This window comes from Numida meleagris, chromosome 2 (assembly GCF_002078875.1).
Source record: "Numida meleagris isolate 19003 breed g44 Domestic line chromosome 2, NumMel1.0, whole genome shotgun sequence".
NCBI lineage: Eukaryota > Metazoa > Chordata > Aves > Galliformes > Numididae > Numida > Numida meleagris.
The window spans coordinates 26,176,507-26,195,625 of NC_034410.1; the positions used below are offsets into that span (position 1 = coordinate 26,176,507).

General features: G+C 36.8%; 1 protein-coding gene across 23 annotated transcripts in view; it reads right to left on the bottom strand.

The window, feature by feature from the left end:
- THSD7A (thrombospondin type 1 domain containing 7A) overlaps positions 1–19,119 on the bottom strand; it is a 289,787-nt gene that overhangs the window by 96,657 nt on the left and 174,011 nt on the right. For 22 of the 23 annotated variants that reach the window (XR_002435894.1, XM_021388797.1, XM_021388804.1 and 19 more), the window contains 5 exons: positions 15,382–15,630; positions 13,636–13,817; positions 11,819–11,887; positions 8,193–8,348; positions 4,777–4,980 (listed from right to left, as the gene is read on the bottom strand). Coding sequence is in view for 22 of the 23 variants with exons in the window: in XM_021388797.1 (XP_021244472.1) it covers positions 4,777–4,980; positions 8,193–8,348; positions 11,819–11,887; positions 13,636–13,817; positions 15,382–15,630 (860 nt within the window). In the remaining variant the exon portion in view is untranslated. The remainder of the gene's footprint in view (positions 1–4,776; positions 4,981–8,192; positions 8,349–11,818; positions 11,888–13,635; positions 13,818–15,381; positions 15,631–19,119) is intronic. The other variant, XM_021388808.1, reaches the window with a different exon arrangement.

A 19,119-nucleotide genomic window follows, 5' to 3' on the forward strand; every position in this document is an offset into this window, starting at 1 on the left:
AATTTACACTGCTCCTCTTCAGATTGCACAGTGTTGGAGCCACTCCACACAGAGTTAACCTAATCTGTTTGAAATTTTTATATCTAATTTTTATATCTAATCTGAGCAAAACAGGTTAATTCCCCTTCTGCATGTTTTAATAAACTACCATTATTATGCCACCATTACAAAAAGGGTACTGCTCACTTGTTACTGTTGCTTTGAACTTGTAATTCCACCCTAAAAAAGGCCAGACTTGTGTCACCCAGGTATAGCCAGATACCATAAAAGAACTTGTGACACTCAGCTACATGAACAGACATCTCTACCTAGACAATTTAAGAAACAATTTTGCTATTTCAAAGAGTTGCAGGCATTTGCACGTACACAAAGAGCCTTACTGTTGCCATGGCTCCCTCTCCCAAAGCCAGCCATCTCTCATGGCTGAGACACAGAAGAACAGTAGAGTTCTTCCCCTTCCCTGTGGAGATAACTGTAACGCAACAATTAGTGAGCTTGAACAAGGTCCAGAGGAAATTTGCTCTTCAAAGTAAGATCTATTTTATCAATAGACATATGCAGTGGTACAAAGCCCATTATGTTATAAAAACTGTAGATGGATGTATTATTTAAACCTTCCTAAAAAATGAGCAAGTAATTTCAGGCTAGTATCTGGAGATCAGAAACTCACTACTGACACCACAGCCACTGCTGGTGCCTGTGCTGGAGTTCAGCCTAAAGGTGAAAACCTAAAAAACCACGGAGATTGAACCAGCATTCTGTAAACATTCTCAGCACCAGTTAATTTTGCAGATTTGAAGGAAATTTTGTCAGCACTAATTTAGCTCCATTAAATACTATTAGCACTAATATGTCCATTGCAGTGGAGAATTGGCCAGCTCTCTCACTATAGATTAAGTCTTTAAATCACACAAATATTTTTGAAACAGCATTTTTCACAGATTGCCATAGCTACAGAGAAATAGAACAAATTCATCTACTGTAAAATCATTTTTCTAAAATGCATTAAATGATTTAATAATAATGTATACATATTTCTGTGTATGCATGGGAGCAATAATGTCTTACACATTTTGTATGTATACGTAAATAGCAGAAATAAAATTAAAATCTTTCTAATTATGTTTCTACCAAAAGGTAACCCGTAGCATGGCTATAGCATGGAACATTAGCCACAGGTGTCTAATTATTAAAATAATTTAAATGATGGAGAAATACTGATCAATTTCTAACCAGTCTTAGAGTTTCTATAATTAAAAGGAGCTTTTTCAACTAATGGACTTCCTTAGTAAAATTCTCTGAAAGGTTGACTAATTATAAATATTATGGAAAGGTTCTTTCCACAGTAAATGTTGAAGTTCCATTTATGTAATAAAATACATCTAAGTTCATTATAGCCTCTGGAATGACAACCTGAAGTACTGACTGTCATATTTTTTTCAGCCTGAATGAAAATTCTGATTACTGCAATCCACTGTGGAAAGAGAATGACAATCATAGGCCTCCAGCAACAACACAGGAGGATAATCTATTGTTTGGTATTGTCTCAAAGGCTGTAACGACTCTTATCATTCCAACAAATTGAAGAGAAGCTCATTCCACTTATATAAAACAACCTTGCAAACACTACAATTTGATTCTAATTGTAAAGTAAACACCTAGGTCAAGACATGTTATCCCAACTAATTACGCTTTAAACACATAACAATGCAACAATCAACAGAAAGGGAAGATACTCATCAGCGTGGAGTTTATCTTACATGAAAGCAGTACATTTACAGAACAACACATTCTGAAAATCAAAACCCTAGCTGTTTTCATTTTATGATATAAAAGACCAGGGAAAAATGCACTTCTGTTTAAATATACTTTAGTTCCTTTGATCCAACCTCTCATGTCCAGGCATAGATTTAAGAACACTTCCGTTTAAGTAACACTGCTAACTTATGTCATAATTGATGCTTTCTACGCATTGTTTCTCTTCACAATCATTATCACCGACAAAACTGAATGAAATTCCCTGGGTTTGGATCAAAATTATAGTAACATCTGATTATAATGCAAATTGTTTATCCTTCTAATTGAACCACGTGCTTTAACTGACACTGTAGTCTTCTTCAAGAAGTGCTCAAAAAAAGCCCCAACTCTTCCAAATTTTGTATGATGATTAATTTAAACTATGATGTTTAGATGGTGCAAGAGTAGCATTCTCCAAACTTTGTTTTAGTGCAAGCTATCTTGCAGCAAAACTGCCCTAATTGCAAGACTCTTCTCTCCTAGATTTTATAGAGTGCAATCTGTATGCCCACAACCAATGTTTGTGGAAGAGAAATATGTGTACCAGAGTTGGACTAAATGGGAGCAACCTGGGACGAGATGGTGGTGTGCGTTTAGAGGAACATTTAGGAATTGCCTACAGGATTTTCAATGGATGAGTACTGTGGGAGGCATATTAAGGAGACACTAGATCAGGATTAGCTTGGAGGGACAGACTAATGAGGTTGGTTGATCCTTACTTTGTTCGCTTCTACTGTACCATACTATTCTTTCTCAGGAGTCCTAAGCAAAATCTGTTTGATATTACTGATGAAGGTCACAGGAAATCTTTTATTATGAGAAGTAAGGGATTACAATGAAGAGATGAGAGAATCCTCTACATTATTCTCCACTGCTTTTGCATTCTCTCACAAGATATTGAACAAGTATCTTCGTGGGTGATTGGATCTTTGCAAAACAACTATAATTGTGATATGATTTATCCTATCACTGAAGCTGTGCCCACAACTGTTTAATCTCAAAGACTGACAGGCTCACAGCCAAAGCTAGAATTCTCACTCCTAGAACAGACTGCTGATATAGACAACGCATATATGATTTCATAAGGTATACTGCCACACAATTCAGAAAGACTCAGAAAGAAAAAGATTAATACTGGGAATAAAATAAAATGCAATCACAAATTTTCTGAGACAAATTTGGCCAAATCTAGCCATGCGTTGCAGAGAACAAATCCTGTAAGTTTGAATCAGAATGAGATACTATATCCATAAAACACAGAAGTAGCTTGATTGCACACTCTAAATGTATTACGGTTATAATTAACTATGTTTAATATATACCTCTATATCACAATTTATTTAAAAAGTTACCCTGATCAAATGTTAAACATGAACAAATACCACTGCTCAAAACCAATGGGAAATCACATTATCCAGAAATGTAAAGCAAAAAGTACATTTTGTCTCACAGATTTGTTTGGTATTAAAAAAAGAAAAAAGTCAGAATTATTTTGGAAATGCTATTGTAACGAAAAGAGGATCTTGCATCTGAGAATGCATACAAACAAAGTTTCAGATAGTTTCAGCAATGTCAGCAAGAAATTATTACATTATCTGAACAGAAGTTTTTTTCACAAGGGACATAACGCGCAATAGATTCAATATTGTCATTCCAGGCTAATATCTCACTGAGCTGCAAAAACTGTTTCCATTTCTCTTAGGTGTATGAAGAGAAATAAAGCTTAAATTGAAAACCTCAGTTAGAGTGTAAGTCCTCAAACTCAACTGTGACCCAAGTTTTTGAGCATGAAAGCCTAAGATTTAAATCTCCCTATAATAACCTCTTATTACTTCTGACCAACCTAATTACAAACTGTTTTGTGTAGCTGTTCAACACCAGAGATATCCCTTTATTTAATCCTCTACAGGGAGTTAGAAGTCTCTTACTGTAACTACACTGTAGACAGTACAATTAATGTAATTCATATGCTACTTTTGAACAAACTATACTACTACTAATGAATAAGGAATATTCTCCCAACAGTAATTCTTGAGTCTTCCATAGACTAAAGTATTTTGTAAGCAGCTTTCAAAATTAGCTTTTATGACTATGTCACATAAAATCTGTTCTCCCACACAGCTGAATAATTGAATAACGATGGTATTCTTTTTGACCTCTTGAAGAGGCAACACATCCTGAACTGTCAAATCAACTTCTTAACACACATCAAACCATGCTTTTTTAGTAACTACATTATTATTTTTTTCTAACTGTACTTACTGCAACATGTATTACTTTATTGACACTTTACTTGGTTTTGGCCTCAGCAGATCAGATTTGTTAGTGGGATTATATCAGGGAACTCAGTCAAGTCAGCACAGGCATGCATTTGACCTACTGAGAAACCATAGCTATTTTCAGTATACTTACCTCAAAGTCACTTCAGGAGCCTTTGAATACCTACACTGTGTAGATTGATTGTTGTGAAGAAGCTTAACTCTAAAGCAACTAATGGGCTCATCCTACCTAACCAACTGTAACACAATAGAAAGCTCAGCAATGACAGCAGTGCAGCAAGGTCCTAGGCTACAAGAAGCGAGGATTTGCTCAAACGCAAAACCACAGAAATAAAAGAAAGAAACTGCTTACTTTCAGAAAGCCTCAGGTATACAGAAATCTAAATGAGATACCTTTGCCTCCACTGTCAACCCTTAAATGAGGTCTGGGAAAGGGTGGATGCTGGCTCCACCCCTTCCCATCACTCAGGTGCATTGCATGCACCTGAGCTCTCCAGGGTTGGCCCTGCCTTCCTACCATGTGCTCAATCACTGACTTAGCATTTCCACTACACCAGTACTAAAGGACTTCTCTCTTTTACAAGGCTCTGTCTTATTAAGAACTGAGAAATCTGAGAAAAACAAAAAATGCTACTCTTTCAGACTGCATGTCAGCATATTCACTCTAGGCTGGTATGGAACATGAGAAAAAGCATCTTACCATCGCTATTGACACAGATGACGACAGGCACCTGAGTACCAGGGCCACATGGCTTCTCATTGTCAGGAACACACTCCTCCAGCCCCACAATCCTCCAGTCATAGCACGAGGGCTCTTCGCATGGGATTGCTTCCAGCAGGTGAGGGCAATTTCCTGTTCCTCCCGTAGGCTCATTAGTGATGCGCCGTTTCCTTAGTTTAAAGCCTAAAATATCCATGAGAATATAAATGGTCAACAATTCAGTTATAAAAAGCAAAGTGAAGAGATTTTTATCTCTCTCTTGTGGAAACTACTCTGTTTCTCTATGCAAAAAACACCAAGGTGCTCAACACAATACAACCTTTTAGATAATTTGGTAGAAGAACTCATTATGGAAAGAGGTAAAACTTAACAAGTTCTTCAAAAGTTTTGAGCTTATTTAATAAGCTTTGCCTTCAACTCTTGTTTGTCCTCATTGTACGCATTCCTTCAGAGACAGTATTAGTTTTCTGTGATTCACTCTTGCTGGATCCATCTCATTTAACAAATCATCACTTGGTTCTAGTTTGCCATTTCTCAAAGATGTTGTTTGTTTTCTTCTTAGGAATTTTCAAGTAGAAAAGGATTATCAAATGAAATCAGCTTATAAACAAACAAACGTCTAACTTGCCAGAATAGACTAAGCATGGAAAGAAAAGGAGAAAAGGGTGAAGTCCTATGAATTCCTATTTTCTTGGTAATCAACATAACAATATTCCCTTCCAATCATTTACAGAATTTCCTTCAGACTGCATGAACTGATTTTGAATAGGAAAACTGATGCACCTTTATGCAGTGTGACATGTGTCAGGCTGATATCAGTCTTTAAGGGCCACCTTGTCCCTCACTTTCAGGATGTCATGTTGCGAAAGCCATTCTTTAGCCATAATATGCTAGCCAGACTGAACAGATTCAGCAAATAATTTCTCATGTAATAATTTTCTAAAGTTTCTAATATATATATGATCAAGTTAATTTAACAGTGGCAGCTTTGCACACCTTTTCAGAGGTTCCTTTTTTATCTCAATATTCAGGCAGGTTAATAATACTCAGATATTGTTTATAAAGTGCTACATATAACTCTTTAATTTCTACTAAGACACAAACTAAACAGGAGAGAGTTTTTACACATTTAGGTGCAAGAGTTGGTTTCTCTGTTTGGAGATGTGCCTCTTAGTAAATTATAACAAATAATACTTTAATAATATATTGCTATGCATCTTTGTTTTCTCTAATTTGAAGAATTTGGCAAAATTAAGTCTTAAAGATCTACTGAGCTTGCCACCAAAAAAATGGTATTTCCTAAGGAGCACTCCAGTGTCTACTACAAAAAAGGAGGCAAGTAACAGGCAGTAAAAAGACCGTTACTGAAATATGTAGAGAGCTTTGCTTCTAAGACTGAGAGTGCCCATACAACTTTTATATCATTTTTGAAGAACTGGAATCACACAGAAGGTTAGCCAGGAAAAAACAATATAACATGAAAAGCTGACTTTATGTTACTGTGTGCTCCTTGAAAATATTATATGGCATGCTGATGATACCATCTTGACCTTTTTCATGTTTATCGATCGTCTTAAGCAGGTAAAACTACCCTGTTGGGTAGCATATTAAAAGTTCATGAAACCACAGCCAAACAGAAATAGCATAAAATAATTTATCCATTAAAATTATTTCTGTCAAACATCAGCTTTTGAATCTTAGACAACTATCTCTACTTCATTCTTACTTGAACAAGGACTAGTTAGCAGTATTGCTGTTCACATTCGAATCCAAAATGCATCTCAAATATGGGGGGACAAACAGGCAACAAAAAGGAAAGTTCCAAATTCTCCATTTCCCTTTATGGCAGAGTACAACTAAGAGCTTGACAAAGCACAGTACAGTTTTGTGTCTGTACATAAAACTGTATTTACCTTGCAAAGGTAACCAAGACATGGGAGAAGGAGACATGATACACATTTGTACAGTCAAATAGAAATGGGGCTCTCTGAATATAAGATAAATGATTAAATGTTTAGCTAACCCATGTTGGAGAGCACAGACAGAAAGTCTTCAGAGTAAATAATAAAATGATCACATAGATGAAATGCCAAACGCATGGAACAGAATGCAGCTAATGCAGAAAGTGCACGCTGCTATGATATTTTTATAAAAACTAAAGTTTACGTGGTTATCAGAGGTTTATCCTTGTCAGTCTGTATTCTGAACAACTGTTCTTGTCCAGGAGCCCCCCTGCTACACAGGGAACCAGTGTTAAACTTCAGCAGGCCTCCCATCCTTCAGTTCAGCTCTAAAGCCAAACCTTTATTATACACATTAGAACACTCAAAACTGAAGCTTATTTTTCCCTTCTCACATCTGCAGGATAATTGCATAAAATACATCCTAATATATTTCCATTAGGCAGGGTTTAAAATTACCCTCGAAAATGTACCAAATAGAATAGTAAAAAAAAATAACAGGTTACTTGTCTTCTGTACTCAGAAGAGACTCAATCCAATAGGTTTACACACTGAACTGCTTTTTCTTTCTTGAATTTATCAAGGTTGGATCACATTACATACTGTGTGACAGCATCATAAAACTCACATTTGCTGTACAGTCTGATGTGTAGCTAGCAGCATACCAAGAAATAGAAGCCAAGCTAGCATGGTAATTACAGTAACACCTTCAGGTGGACATACAGAACGGCCCTTTCTTATGACCATTTTCAGCCAAGGAACTAAATCTGAATTCTCAACTTGTGTCAGATAATCACACTGCAATAATGACTTGGCCAGTTTTTCTAATTTATGACCAAAAATCCCAAAGACTTTTAAAATATGTTCCTTGTCACTATATTCTTGCCTTCCTATTTTAATGTCACTTTACTACAATATGTTCTGCACAGGAATTAACTGTAAAATGTGAAAGCTGATACCACAGATGTACTGGTATCAGTAAAACAGCATTTCTTATCAACAGTGAATGATCCCAGCTCTTTATCAGTGCATGTTTCATAGTCTACCAGTGAACTCTTAAGTTGTCACTGAACTGCAAATCTTTCACTGATTTCAACACTATCCATCTCAGAGGCTGTTTCTGCCCTCCTTTTGAGACAGTGACAGAACTGTTCTTTGCATACATATTCAAACTATACTTTTTCTGTTTGTGAATAAGGTTTAAAACTGGAATTGAACTGTAACAACTCCAATCGTCCTTGAGAGCCTGGTTATCAGTCTACATTTTTGCGAGCTTTTCTGGAGAAATAGTTCAAAATATAGTCCCAATTTGATGACTTTTTTGATGCTCAGAGGCACTGGATATACCATACACACTAGGGTGCTTGCATAGACAGAAATATTTTAGGAGTATGAAATAATTGCCCTTAAAGGCTCCACTGAATATTTACATACCCTTCTTGGCCTGAGGATCATCACAGTTTTCATAGGTGCATGGTCCCCAGGCTGACCATGCTGAAGTTTCACACTCTGTAGGACAGGGGATATGGCACAGCTGGGAGGTGCTGGGAAGAGGTCCTGTACACAGCCTATGGTCCACCGGCCTCGAGGCTGTCAAAAAAAAGTCAACACATTTCTCATATGTCACCAGTCACGATGCTCAGCTCTAAATTGACAGAACCAGCCTTCATTCAGAAAGGCTGCTATCTCATCATTCTGATCTGATGAAGTGATATGAAGTAAAATGCCTGTATTGAAAAAAGGAGACAGAAGTCAGTCAACAACATGCAGAGGCATGACCAGAGCCAAATCCCATTAAGTGGAATCAGGAAGATTGTAGATATTTCAGTACCCTCTTGGACCTAGACCTTTCATTTAATGGACAGATCATGTTGTAACAATGGTTGTTCACATTGCTGTCTGTGTAAACTTATGTCCTGCTGTCTTATTGAGTTATATTCTCCCTGCAGTAACTGAACAAAAAGCTGTATAAATCCCTTTGCTCTTATATGATACTATAACTTCAAAAGCATGGTTCGTGAATAATTAGAAGATTATTTATAAGCTATAATCTGAAACATAATTAAAATGATGACAAAATTTTTGTTTCTCTTTTACTCTATAGACCTCCAAGTGCACACTCAGCAATAAGATTTGTGCAATAGCAGTTCCAGTTCATAAATATGTTTGCATTCAATATACATATGCATAACATATGTATAATTATTGAAACTTTGCCCAAGATAACTGAATTTTCATTAAAGTATTATTAATCTATAAATACATCTGTTAAGGCAGATTATTCTGTTTTTTAATGATCTGTAATGCTCTGTGACAGATCCAGTCATCCCGTTTCTTCATACTTTACAGGCCTCACTCTTTTCGACTCCTGTTTTATGCAAACATTCAGACATATCTGTAAGGTGCCAGATGAAATCACAGAATTCACAGTTTACCATTTCATTATACGCAACATTTTAATTCTCCTTTAAAATACAGAACTTGGCAAAATATTAGATTAAGCAGAGAATACCTGCTAGAATGCCAAGTGAAGTTTGCACTGTTCTTACTCTTTGGCCAATTGAAGAAACATGCAATTCCTAAACGTAAAGCACTCTCATCCTACTCCCTCTGCACTTTTCCATGGGAAAGTTACCTCATTAATTTTCTATCACCTCTACAAATATTCTGTCTTGATGAAAAGAGTTTTGTGACTAAATATATTCTAAAACAACTTTCTACTTGAATGAAGAAAGGATGACAAAATATCTTTCTGAAAAAAAGATATCAGTAACAATAGATAAAATTTTAAATTAAACATGAAGTTGTTAAAGTATTTATAGATGTGTGTCCCTTTCCACTCAGACTTTGCAAGCAGATGATCTTTCTATTTAAAGAAAAAGCACTCAATTCTTTCTTTTTAAGAGGAAAAGAGAATGAAAAATCATCATCCTCTCTAATCTCGTTCCCTATTTTGCCTCCTTTAGCACAATTTTACTCTCTTTTTCTCCATGTGATGGAGGCATGAAGATGGCAAGTGGTCATTAAAGATTACTGCCTCCAGCTTACCAATCTCTTAACACAAAATAACAGGAAAAAATTAGTCCAGCATTTTTACAACATTATGTTGGATCTAAACATTATGATAGAAAATTGAATTTTACAATAAATTTGACACGCACACCTAAAATGCATAATAATCAACACAATATGCATATCTACTGTAGAACATGGATATAAATAAACATAATTTGCCAGCAATGGGATTTATATTAAATAGTTTCTAATAAAAAAGAAAAATTGGAAAACAGTAAATGTTAACCATACTTTTAAACTTTGATTTAATCAGGAAATTGTCCAAGTGAGACAGTTGAAATTAAGAGTCAATTACACCCCTGAGACACAGCCTTGCCTCAGGGAACAAGGAAAGCATTTGGAATAATGCCTTGCTTCATCTCCAGCACGCATCAGGATAAAGCACTTACCATCACACTAGTTAATTGTATAGCACTCTGAAAAGTAACAAAGATCTTTAAGCTTTGGGAGCTTAAAATAGCAGATTTTCATGTCACAGATGTTCCATATCACAGCCAGGCTTTCTAAGAGTCTGTGAAAGAAGGTGCTACTGTGCTACTGTAGTAATTCGCTGCCAAAGCCATGGTGGATTCAAGCCAACTTGAGATGGACATGAAAATCCAAAATATAAGGAATTGTGACAGTGATTGGCTTTAAAGAGATCAACTTAAGCAAGAGGAATACCATTTCAACTTTTTGAAGATATTTATCCAGTAAAAATTCTAGGTTTTGTCAGCAAAGAGTGTTAAGTAATCTACTCATGAAAATGCATACTGCAAATATCTGCCTTTTCCATCATTCATTAGAGTGTGGGGTAAACAAGAAGTCCTTCAGGGACTTGTAAGTGATATCAATAAATCACTCAAAATGCTAAATTTTTTTTTAAATGCTGGTTTTAAGAACATTATTGATGTCCAGATGTCTTACTTGAGGTCTGTTATGTGCTCCCTTTAAAACAAATGGATTCAAAAGAAGGAGAGAAAAGTTATTTTCCAAATTATTCAAAATGTTTTCATCTGCAGAAGCTGACAGAACTTCATTTTCCTTCCTGGTTATTAGCTTTCACAGCAGTCAATGGAAGGAAGCTTCTCCAGCTAAAGTGCTCTCCTTCCAAGAAAAACAAGAAAAGTCCAAGCCCAGAAGATATTATGAACAGCAACAAGGTAGTACCTATTATTCTCCTATTTTTCAATAATGTTAAATGCTGTGATCAAATGACAACAAGTAATTCAAGACCTCATCCTTTTAACAACCATACAATGCTATGTATGTAAGCAGTTCAGGACAAGGAGTGAGCGCTTGCAGATGTAGAATAAATTTGTGCTCATAAAGGAACTTTGTTCCCATCCTCTTTCTACACCATGAGTTTTAATGGTACTTGTAAAAAGATGACACAGTCTATCTCTCAGGCTTATTGTAAGAGAAACTTCCTGACTAAACCAATTAAATGGACAGGTGAAGAGATGGAGCAATTAAAGTAGATGGCAGAATGACAGTGGCCTCCAGGAATCTTGATTGTCGGCTAATTAGTACATCCTGCACTCCCTTTTCTTCCTCAAGCATACATTTATAAATTCTGATAGGAGATGAAACAAACTGGAATGCTGTGGGGAAATCTAGTTCAGGTAAGTCTTTACAGTTAAAATACTTACAGGAGCCCTGGCTTGGTGTTTTAAAGCCACAAAATGTCAGGAAATGGCAATGAAATAATTCCTAGCACTCAGACTGGAGGGGACATCTGTCATTCGCTGAAATGGTTCAGGAGTGAGCAAAGGGAATTGTTTGAGCTTCCTAGCTGGCTAATGAACTTCATTTGTTTAAGTTCAGGCCTGTCACTTTCAAATTGTTCTTAAATTTTATGATAATTCACAAATTCATTAAACTTTTAGAGCTACATAAACATGTCAATTATACGCATACAGCCAACATAGTTCCCCCAAAAGGGACACTGTCTCCTTGGCGTACTTTTGACTGAAAGGCCAGGTCAGAGGCCTTCATTTACCTACCTGTAATTTCAAAAGTGATGGATAGCAGAGGTGCAGCACTAGCCTTCGACTTGCTCTGTGACTGACTTTCTGAAATAACAGGGAAACGCCATGAGTATGCGAGAATGGAGGTCTTCAAAGCACCCTGACTGAGACAGTATAAACTACTAGCAACAGCAAACTGCACTGAAATGAAGGCGTTTCCCCACAGCTAACACTAGTAGGTGTCTTGCTGGCTTTGTGCCATCCTCAAATTACCCCCTAGTTTTCAAATAGTATGCACTGATTTGCTTGTTTAGCAGAGCACTGGAGCTCTAGCCTTCCTTGAACCCATGGTGTGAGGGGAGCAGGAAGGAGGAGTGGAGAAACAGCACCTCTTAAACTCACTCCTGCGCATGGAAACACCCCAGAGCTGCTTTGTAAGTGAAGATTCGCTTCACCCGGAATTTGAGCTCTTGCAAAATTGTTCTCATGTTTATACATCCAAAGACTAGCTACATTTTAATCAGCTTTCTGGGGCCTGCAGAGATTACCTCTGGATGGGCTCTGCGCCTTCCTGTCACACTCTGATAAGGGCCGATTTCACACCCGCCTAAGCCAGTGAGACTTCACAGCCTACCCAAATCCTAATCACCATACTGAACAGTAAGCTGCCACGGATTTCATTGTTACCTCTGTTTAGCTGAGAGTTCTTACTTCCTTACTCTGTGGCAGGAGCATCAAAACTTTGTTCCGCAGAGGCGATTTACTGAAAGCCCCTGGGCTTTTTGATTTGCATTTGATGAAGCAGCTTGAAAACTCCTTCTTTAATAAATACAGATGTGAAGCCCATTGAGCATACAAGTCACACCCTGCTAATCCAAGCACTCATGCCAAAAGAGATTTAGGCACTAACACAACCCAAAAACTGTTGGACAGTGCCTTTAACTCTCAGCAGAAACCTCACTACTCTGTCGCATGCTTAGCTCTGCTCCAGGAGCTGCATCACACATGGCTCTTATAAGGATATCCCTTTTCCTGGAGTATGTGGCTGTATTTATTTATTTATTTTAATGCTCTTGTGTGTTTCTACAAAACAACTACAGAAGAAGATATATAAATTTTAATTAACAAGATAAATGCAGCTAGATTAAGTCACTGACATTCCGAAATTTATAGTTCTGCATTATCATGCAGAAGTAACATAAAAAACTTGAGTTTCGTTCCTCAGTAAATACACTGCTAAACTGATTAAAGAATATTTCTCCTAGGCTATTCTCTGTTTTCTTAAGAAGCTTTAGAGGCTGCAACTATGACATAGAGTAATTTCTTCTCTCTTTCAGTTTGGGGAAAAAATACATGAAATTATTTTGGCCTAAAGTCCTCAAAGAGTCTTAAAAGTCCCTGAAAATGAAATGTAGTCACATTTTCACATGTTTCCATATTGAGTTTACATTCCAGAATTGGTATATTACATCTGCATCTCAGTCCTCACAGGTTCATCATGTAGCTCAAGGACACACAGGAGAACTACAGTAGAGGAAGGAACCAAATCTAGTATTTCTGACCTTCATTCTCACGTTTTCTAATTGAGAGATATCCTCATAAGACAATATTTTTCAGTAAAAATTAAGGAAAAGTAATTCATAGCTAGGAACCATTATTTGCAGCATAAAGAAATCTCATATCCTGCAATTATTTTCATCCAAACTAGTTTTTTTTTTAAGCTTGGGATTTCAATAACCTGTGATGTAACAAGGCACTCATGATAGAAGACAACGGCTGCAATGACAAGGAGCAATGTAATGCTGAAGTGTTCTGATTTCACACTAATTGAATTGCAAGTAAATTAAATTTACCTTCTTTTTCCTTGAGGGTATTTAAATAGGAGAGCAGATTTTCATTAGCTTGCACACAGTACATTTCCCGGGTTTGAATGCCACCTCCACACAGTGCTGTCTGATTTCCTCGTCTTTTATCCTGTTGATTGAGTAGAGGATCAACACGGCATTCTGTCCACTCTGTGGTCCGCCAGCCATACCTGGATCAAATTGAATGAATTAGGTTTTTGAAAATTGTGAAGCTCTTTTATACATCATTGTTGTACAAGCCAAAACACCTATATATCTTTATCTGTTTTCTAAAAGGCCTGAGACTCAGAGTCTCATATTCAGAGATGCATTAAGATTGATATTTTATGTAGGTGGAAACATTTCCTCTGTTATGTGACTTTTGAAATCACTAGTATTTACAGAGATCTCTCCTGTCCAATTTATGAAACATACTGCACACATAACTATTTTATTGGAGGGAAGAAAAACTTCATATACAGAGAAATATGGGTCTATCTTCAGCTACACTAACTCAGCGAATCTCAGCATTCATTTAGAACTAGACAGTCTATATGAAACAAACCAAACTATCAAATAAATGTACATGCTGAGGAACATAAGAGCCAGAAAAGGAGAGGTAGAAATAAAAACACAACTCACAAAAAACACAAAACCAAAAGTCTGTAGTTCATCTTCGATAAGAGACACAGAAATTTCTCATGAATAGCAAGGTAAAAGAATAATATATTTTTATTATTACAGATACCATTTCAGTATCTTCCCTTTTCACTGTCAAGAAGAAGATAGTTTCTCTGCAGTGCTGAAGCATCCTTGCTGGATACTGATGAATGATGAGAAGCTGTGAGCTTTCTAATCAGTGAATGCACAGGAAAGAAGTTCTGTGACTTGGAGCTAAAATCCCAGTCAGGATTACGAACCACAAGAAATGCCACAGAATTCTTCATCCAACAATCACTTTAAAGCTAAATCAAGCAAACTGCTTCCCAGTGTGGCTTGGAGAAGGGTAAAGATGACATTTCAACTCATAAATGAAAAATATGCACCACAATCAAAGATGGAGATGCAAAATGGCTTAACATCAAATGACATTTCCCCAGCCCCTCCTGCTAGTCTGGTGCAGAAAAAGCACAGTTGGGACTTTAATAGTAATCTTGATAAGTATTACAGCAATCTCTTGGATCTAAGGTGCTTGCTGTCATTTCTCCTAAACACTGAACAGTGTTATTTTATTTACTGATAATGTTAGGCTCTCCCACTTTCCATTTGGGGCCCAGTCTTTCTTTTATTGTGCTCAGAAGAGTCTTATTAAAAAGTCCGGCAGCTAAAGAGATATTTATCAGCTTTTTTTTATGTTCAGCATTTCTTCCAACAGAATACTTCAGAAAACAATACTGGCAGAAATGCTATGTAGAGAGATTATTGAGAAATTAATAAAATTGCTTTGTTATGATCTTGACTCTGCCTGTGTACACACAAACACATTCTCTTTTAAAAGTGAACACTAATGAAAAAATAAGTATTTGGGGGTTTTGTTCCGGTATTTAGAGAAAGGAGTGATTTCACTGTAATAGCTGCTATTTACAGACTTCAGGCTTTTAAGGAGAGCACTGAATTTGCAAAGGATATAAAAATCAAACATATTATTTCTATATTACTTTAATAATGATTTGGTTGATATTACCGGCCCTGTATGCTTAATTGAAATTCTTCATTTTAGTGTAGGGAGAAGTGTACTGAAATGAATCAACTTACGTAATGCATGGTGCTACACCATCTCCTTGGGAAATGCATTGCTCTGTTTCTTCTAATTGTGGGCATTCACTTTCGCTGCCAATAGGGAGCTGCTTAATGGTCCGTGATCTTGTACGATTCCCTTTAGGGGTTGTCATGTCAAAGCAGGTTTTAGAGCAGGGGGTCCATTCTGACCACTCTGACACCTGGCACTCCTTAGTGATCACACAGGACTGGAATGTAATTGGCAGCTTGTCTTGCTTGCAAAAGCTGGAATAAAAGAACATTACAATATTCAGCATACGTATGCGCAAAGAGACATAAACTCCTACAGAAAAATGCTGTCTGTTGCAACAAGCAAAGTCAGTAAATATTTATAAAACTGTTAGACTTTAGTCCACAGATATATAACCTCATAAAGTCAGGTAGAAGTGCTTTTTGTTAAACCAATTCAAAACAGACACAGTTATATCATTAGAAATGATTAGCATTGTCAAGTCTTATATTTATATTAAAATACAAATCGTCTAAGTATGTATGAAGTGCAAAAGAGAAAATAATTTTTTTTTTGCAATTTATTTTCTGTTTTTAGGCATATACAATTATTTTTATTGGAACAAAAAAGATATGAAAAACCAATAACAGAATCGAGTCATATACATTGAATACTTGGACACTAACTGTTTGCTTTGTTAACAGATGGTATATTGCCACAGTAATACTCCATGGTCTAAAAGGGAAATGACCTCTCCCTTAAAATAGAGCTTTCTCTAGTACAGTGAAACCATAGCCTTAATTTCCTGTTCACATAAGTCTGTCATTTCATTTCCATTCTCCAATTGCTTTAATCACATATTACATAGGTTGTCAGCAAAATTTTCTCCTTTTAATTGTCTCTGCATTTTTAAATAGTATATTCTAACTAACCTATTTCTAACTTTCAATCTTGATTCACAATAGGAAAATGAGCAATGCTGAAGATAAAATACAATTAAACTGATCATAACTTTAACTCCTTAATTATAATTGCAATGTAGATATACATATTATGTCTGTTTTGTAATAAAATTCTGGCTTCTAAAGTAGTTAGACAGGAAAAAGATTTATCTGCAGATGGCACAATGAAATGATCTGTTTGGTACCACTCCAACATAACAAGTAGCTGTTTCACTGTTTTAATTAAAACAAACAAACACACACCATCACACAGAATATTGAATGCTAACAACAATTCTGTTGCTATGCAAAACTTTGCTATACACATAGGCAGGATCATGATGCACTGCTATTAACAAAACTTAATTACACAAGAACTACAGATACTTGATCAGACTAACAGGAGAGCTATTTAAAAAGATACATGAAAATACTTGAACACTTGAAGAGTACTTCTACATTTTGTTAACGGAAAACCTTGGTTTTGGAGACAGAGTCAGTGGTTCCAAAAGGAGCTGGACAGATTTGTGATCAACATATGGATACTGAAAAGATTAGACAGAGATATACTTGCCACTATCCCTAGTACATCCCTAATATACTTTGGATAATGGGGGAATACAAAGAGAATAGACAAAAAGAAGTAGCCAATACACTTAGCATTTGAACAGTATCTTCTGGGCACTCTCCTAGGCTTGACCAATGAAATGTGATTATTCAGAAGGAGAAATAATTGCATTCTCTCATTAAGTGAAAGGTGGAAAACAAAACAGAACAAGAAATATACATACGTACACCATTTATTATGCTTTAGAACAGAAACTATACCCTGTCTAGGGTGAAAGACGCTCAAAGCTGCTGAGAAAATTGTTCCTTGATAGTGCCTAGTGGCCATTTTTCATTTTTCTCTAGTTCCATCTGGCATAGGACTACAGTAACTACTGACAAATTCAATACAGAAATTACTGAATTTCTGCTATTGGACTCATTTATCCCACAGAGGAACACATTTAATGACTGGAGGATGGATCTATTCCATATGGATTCTAACATGGACAGTACTTGCAAATTGGTGAATAGGTGATAAATCATCACCTCCTCCCAAGTTTGTTTCCAGTGTGACTCCTATGAGAGCAGATAAAACCCATCTCTTTACTCATACTGTGACTGAGGCTGAATTTAATTTGAGATACATCTTGCCAGTGAACATGCACAAAATTGCCACAGGAAAGGAGCTTTGGAGAGAAGTAAAAAGATCAATTAGTTATATATAATTTTCTGCTGTGGGCTTCACGTCTACTTCAAATCTTCTTTGGGAGAGGTATTACATGAGAAAGACTAATTTTCATTCTCAGAAGTTTTTTTAATAAAAATAACAATAGTAATTCTCTTTATTCACTGAAGCTAACTGTCAAAAACTCTGAAGTTGTCTCTGAAGTTGGCTCCATACAGAGATAGCTTCCTTCTGTGACAAGATAAATGTCCACTGCAACACAAAATGTACCAGGTGTTTAGGTAGATTTAGGAGAAATGAGACCTTGAGCTGCATTTGAGCTCAAAATGACATATCCCGTGCCCCATGCCACCATCTGAAACATTATCTTGGACCTTGAAAAACAAGTCTTGAGGCAACATGACATCCCAGAAATAAGGGAGTCAGGCAATGGGATTCATTTCCAAAATAACCTCATAGACACTTGGGCCAAAGAGCATGGCACTGAGTGGCAATATAACATCCTCTATCATGCACCAACCAGCCTCTCGGAAAAGTGAACAATACAATGGACTACTAAAGACCACACTGAGAGCAGTGGGTGCTGGGACATTCAAACACTATGATACACACTTAGCAAAAGTCACCTGGTTAGTCAACACTCAGGGATCTGCTAATCAAGCTAATCCTGCCCAGCCAAACCTCTTATGTACTACTGTAGAAAGAAATCAAGTACCTGTAGTGAACATGAAAAAACCTGCTGGGGAAACAGCCTGGGTTATTCCTGCCTCAGGCAAAGTGAAGGCTATTCATAGGATTGCTTTTGCTCAAGGATCTGAGAGCACGTGGTGGGTAACGTGGAAGGATGGGCAAGTCCAGTATGTAACTCAAGGGGATTTGATGTTGGGTGACAACGGCCAATAATTTGAACTGTATGAAGTTAGCAGTTGTATAATACTGCACATCATCACTACTATGATTGTTATGTGCCTTATTAATGGTGTTAGAGTAATAATCACCCAGATTAAAGAAGAATGAATTCTATCAGAACTAGAATTGGAATCAGTGTGTAACAATCCAACACTACACACCATCTCTCCTGCCCTGAAAGACTGTTATGACAGAGGGAGCCCAAAGTCATGGACTAAATGAACTCCATGGAAAATTTAGATGGATGGCCCATAGTCTATAGGAATGATATCTGAGTGTAAATCAAAAGCAAGAAAGGTGATGAGGGTGTTTGGGAAAGAAATAAGCAGTGATATTGTTCCAGTTTCAGCTGGGACAGAGTTGTTTTTTCATAGTGTCTGGTACATTGCTATTTTTGGTTTTAGGAGAAAAACAATGTTGGTAACACACCGATGTTTTAGTTGTTGCTAAGCAGTGCAGTACAGAGACAAGGACATTTCATTTTCTCATCTTATTGTACAGTCATGCCACCAAAGGGGCTGGAGGGGCACAGAGAGCTGTGGGGGGGGCAGAACCAGGACAGGTGAACTAAACTGGCCAAAGCGATATTCCATACCATATGGCATCATGCAAAAGAAACCTTGAAAAGTGAAAGGGAGTAGGTCAGAGGGGGGCAGCTGCCGCTCGGGGACTGGTCCGAC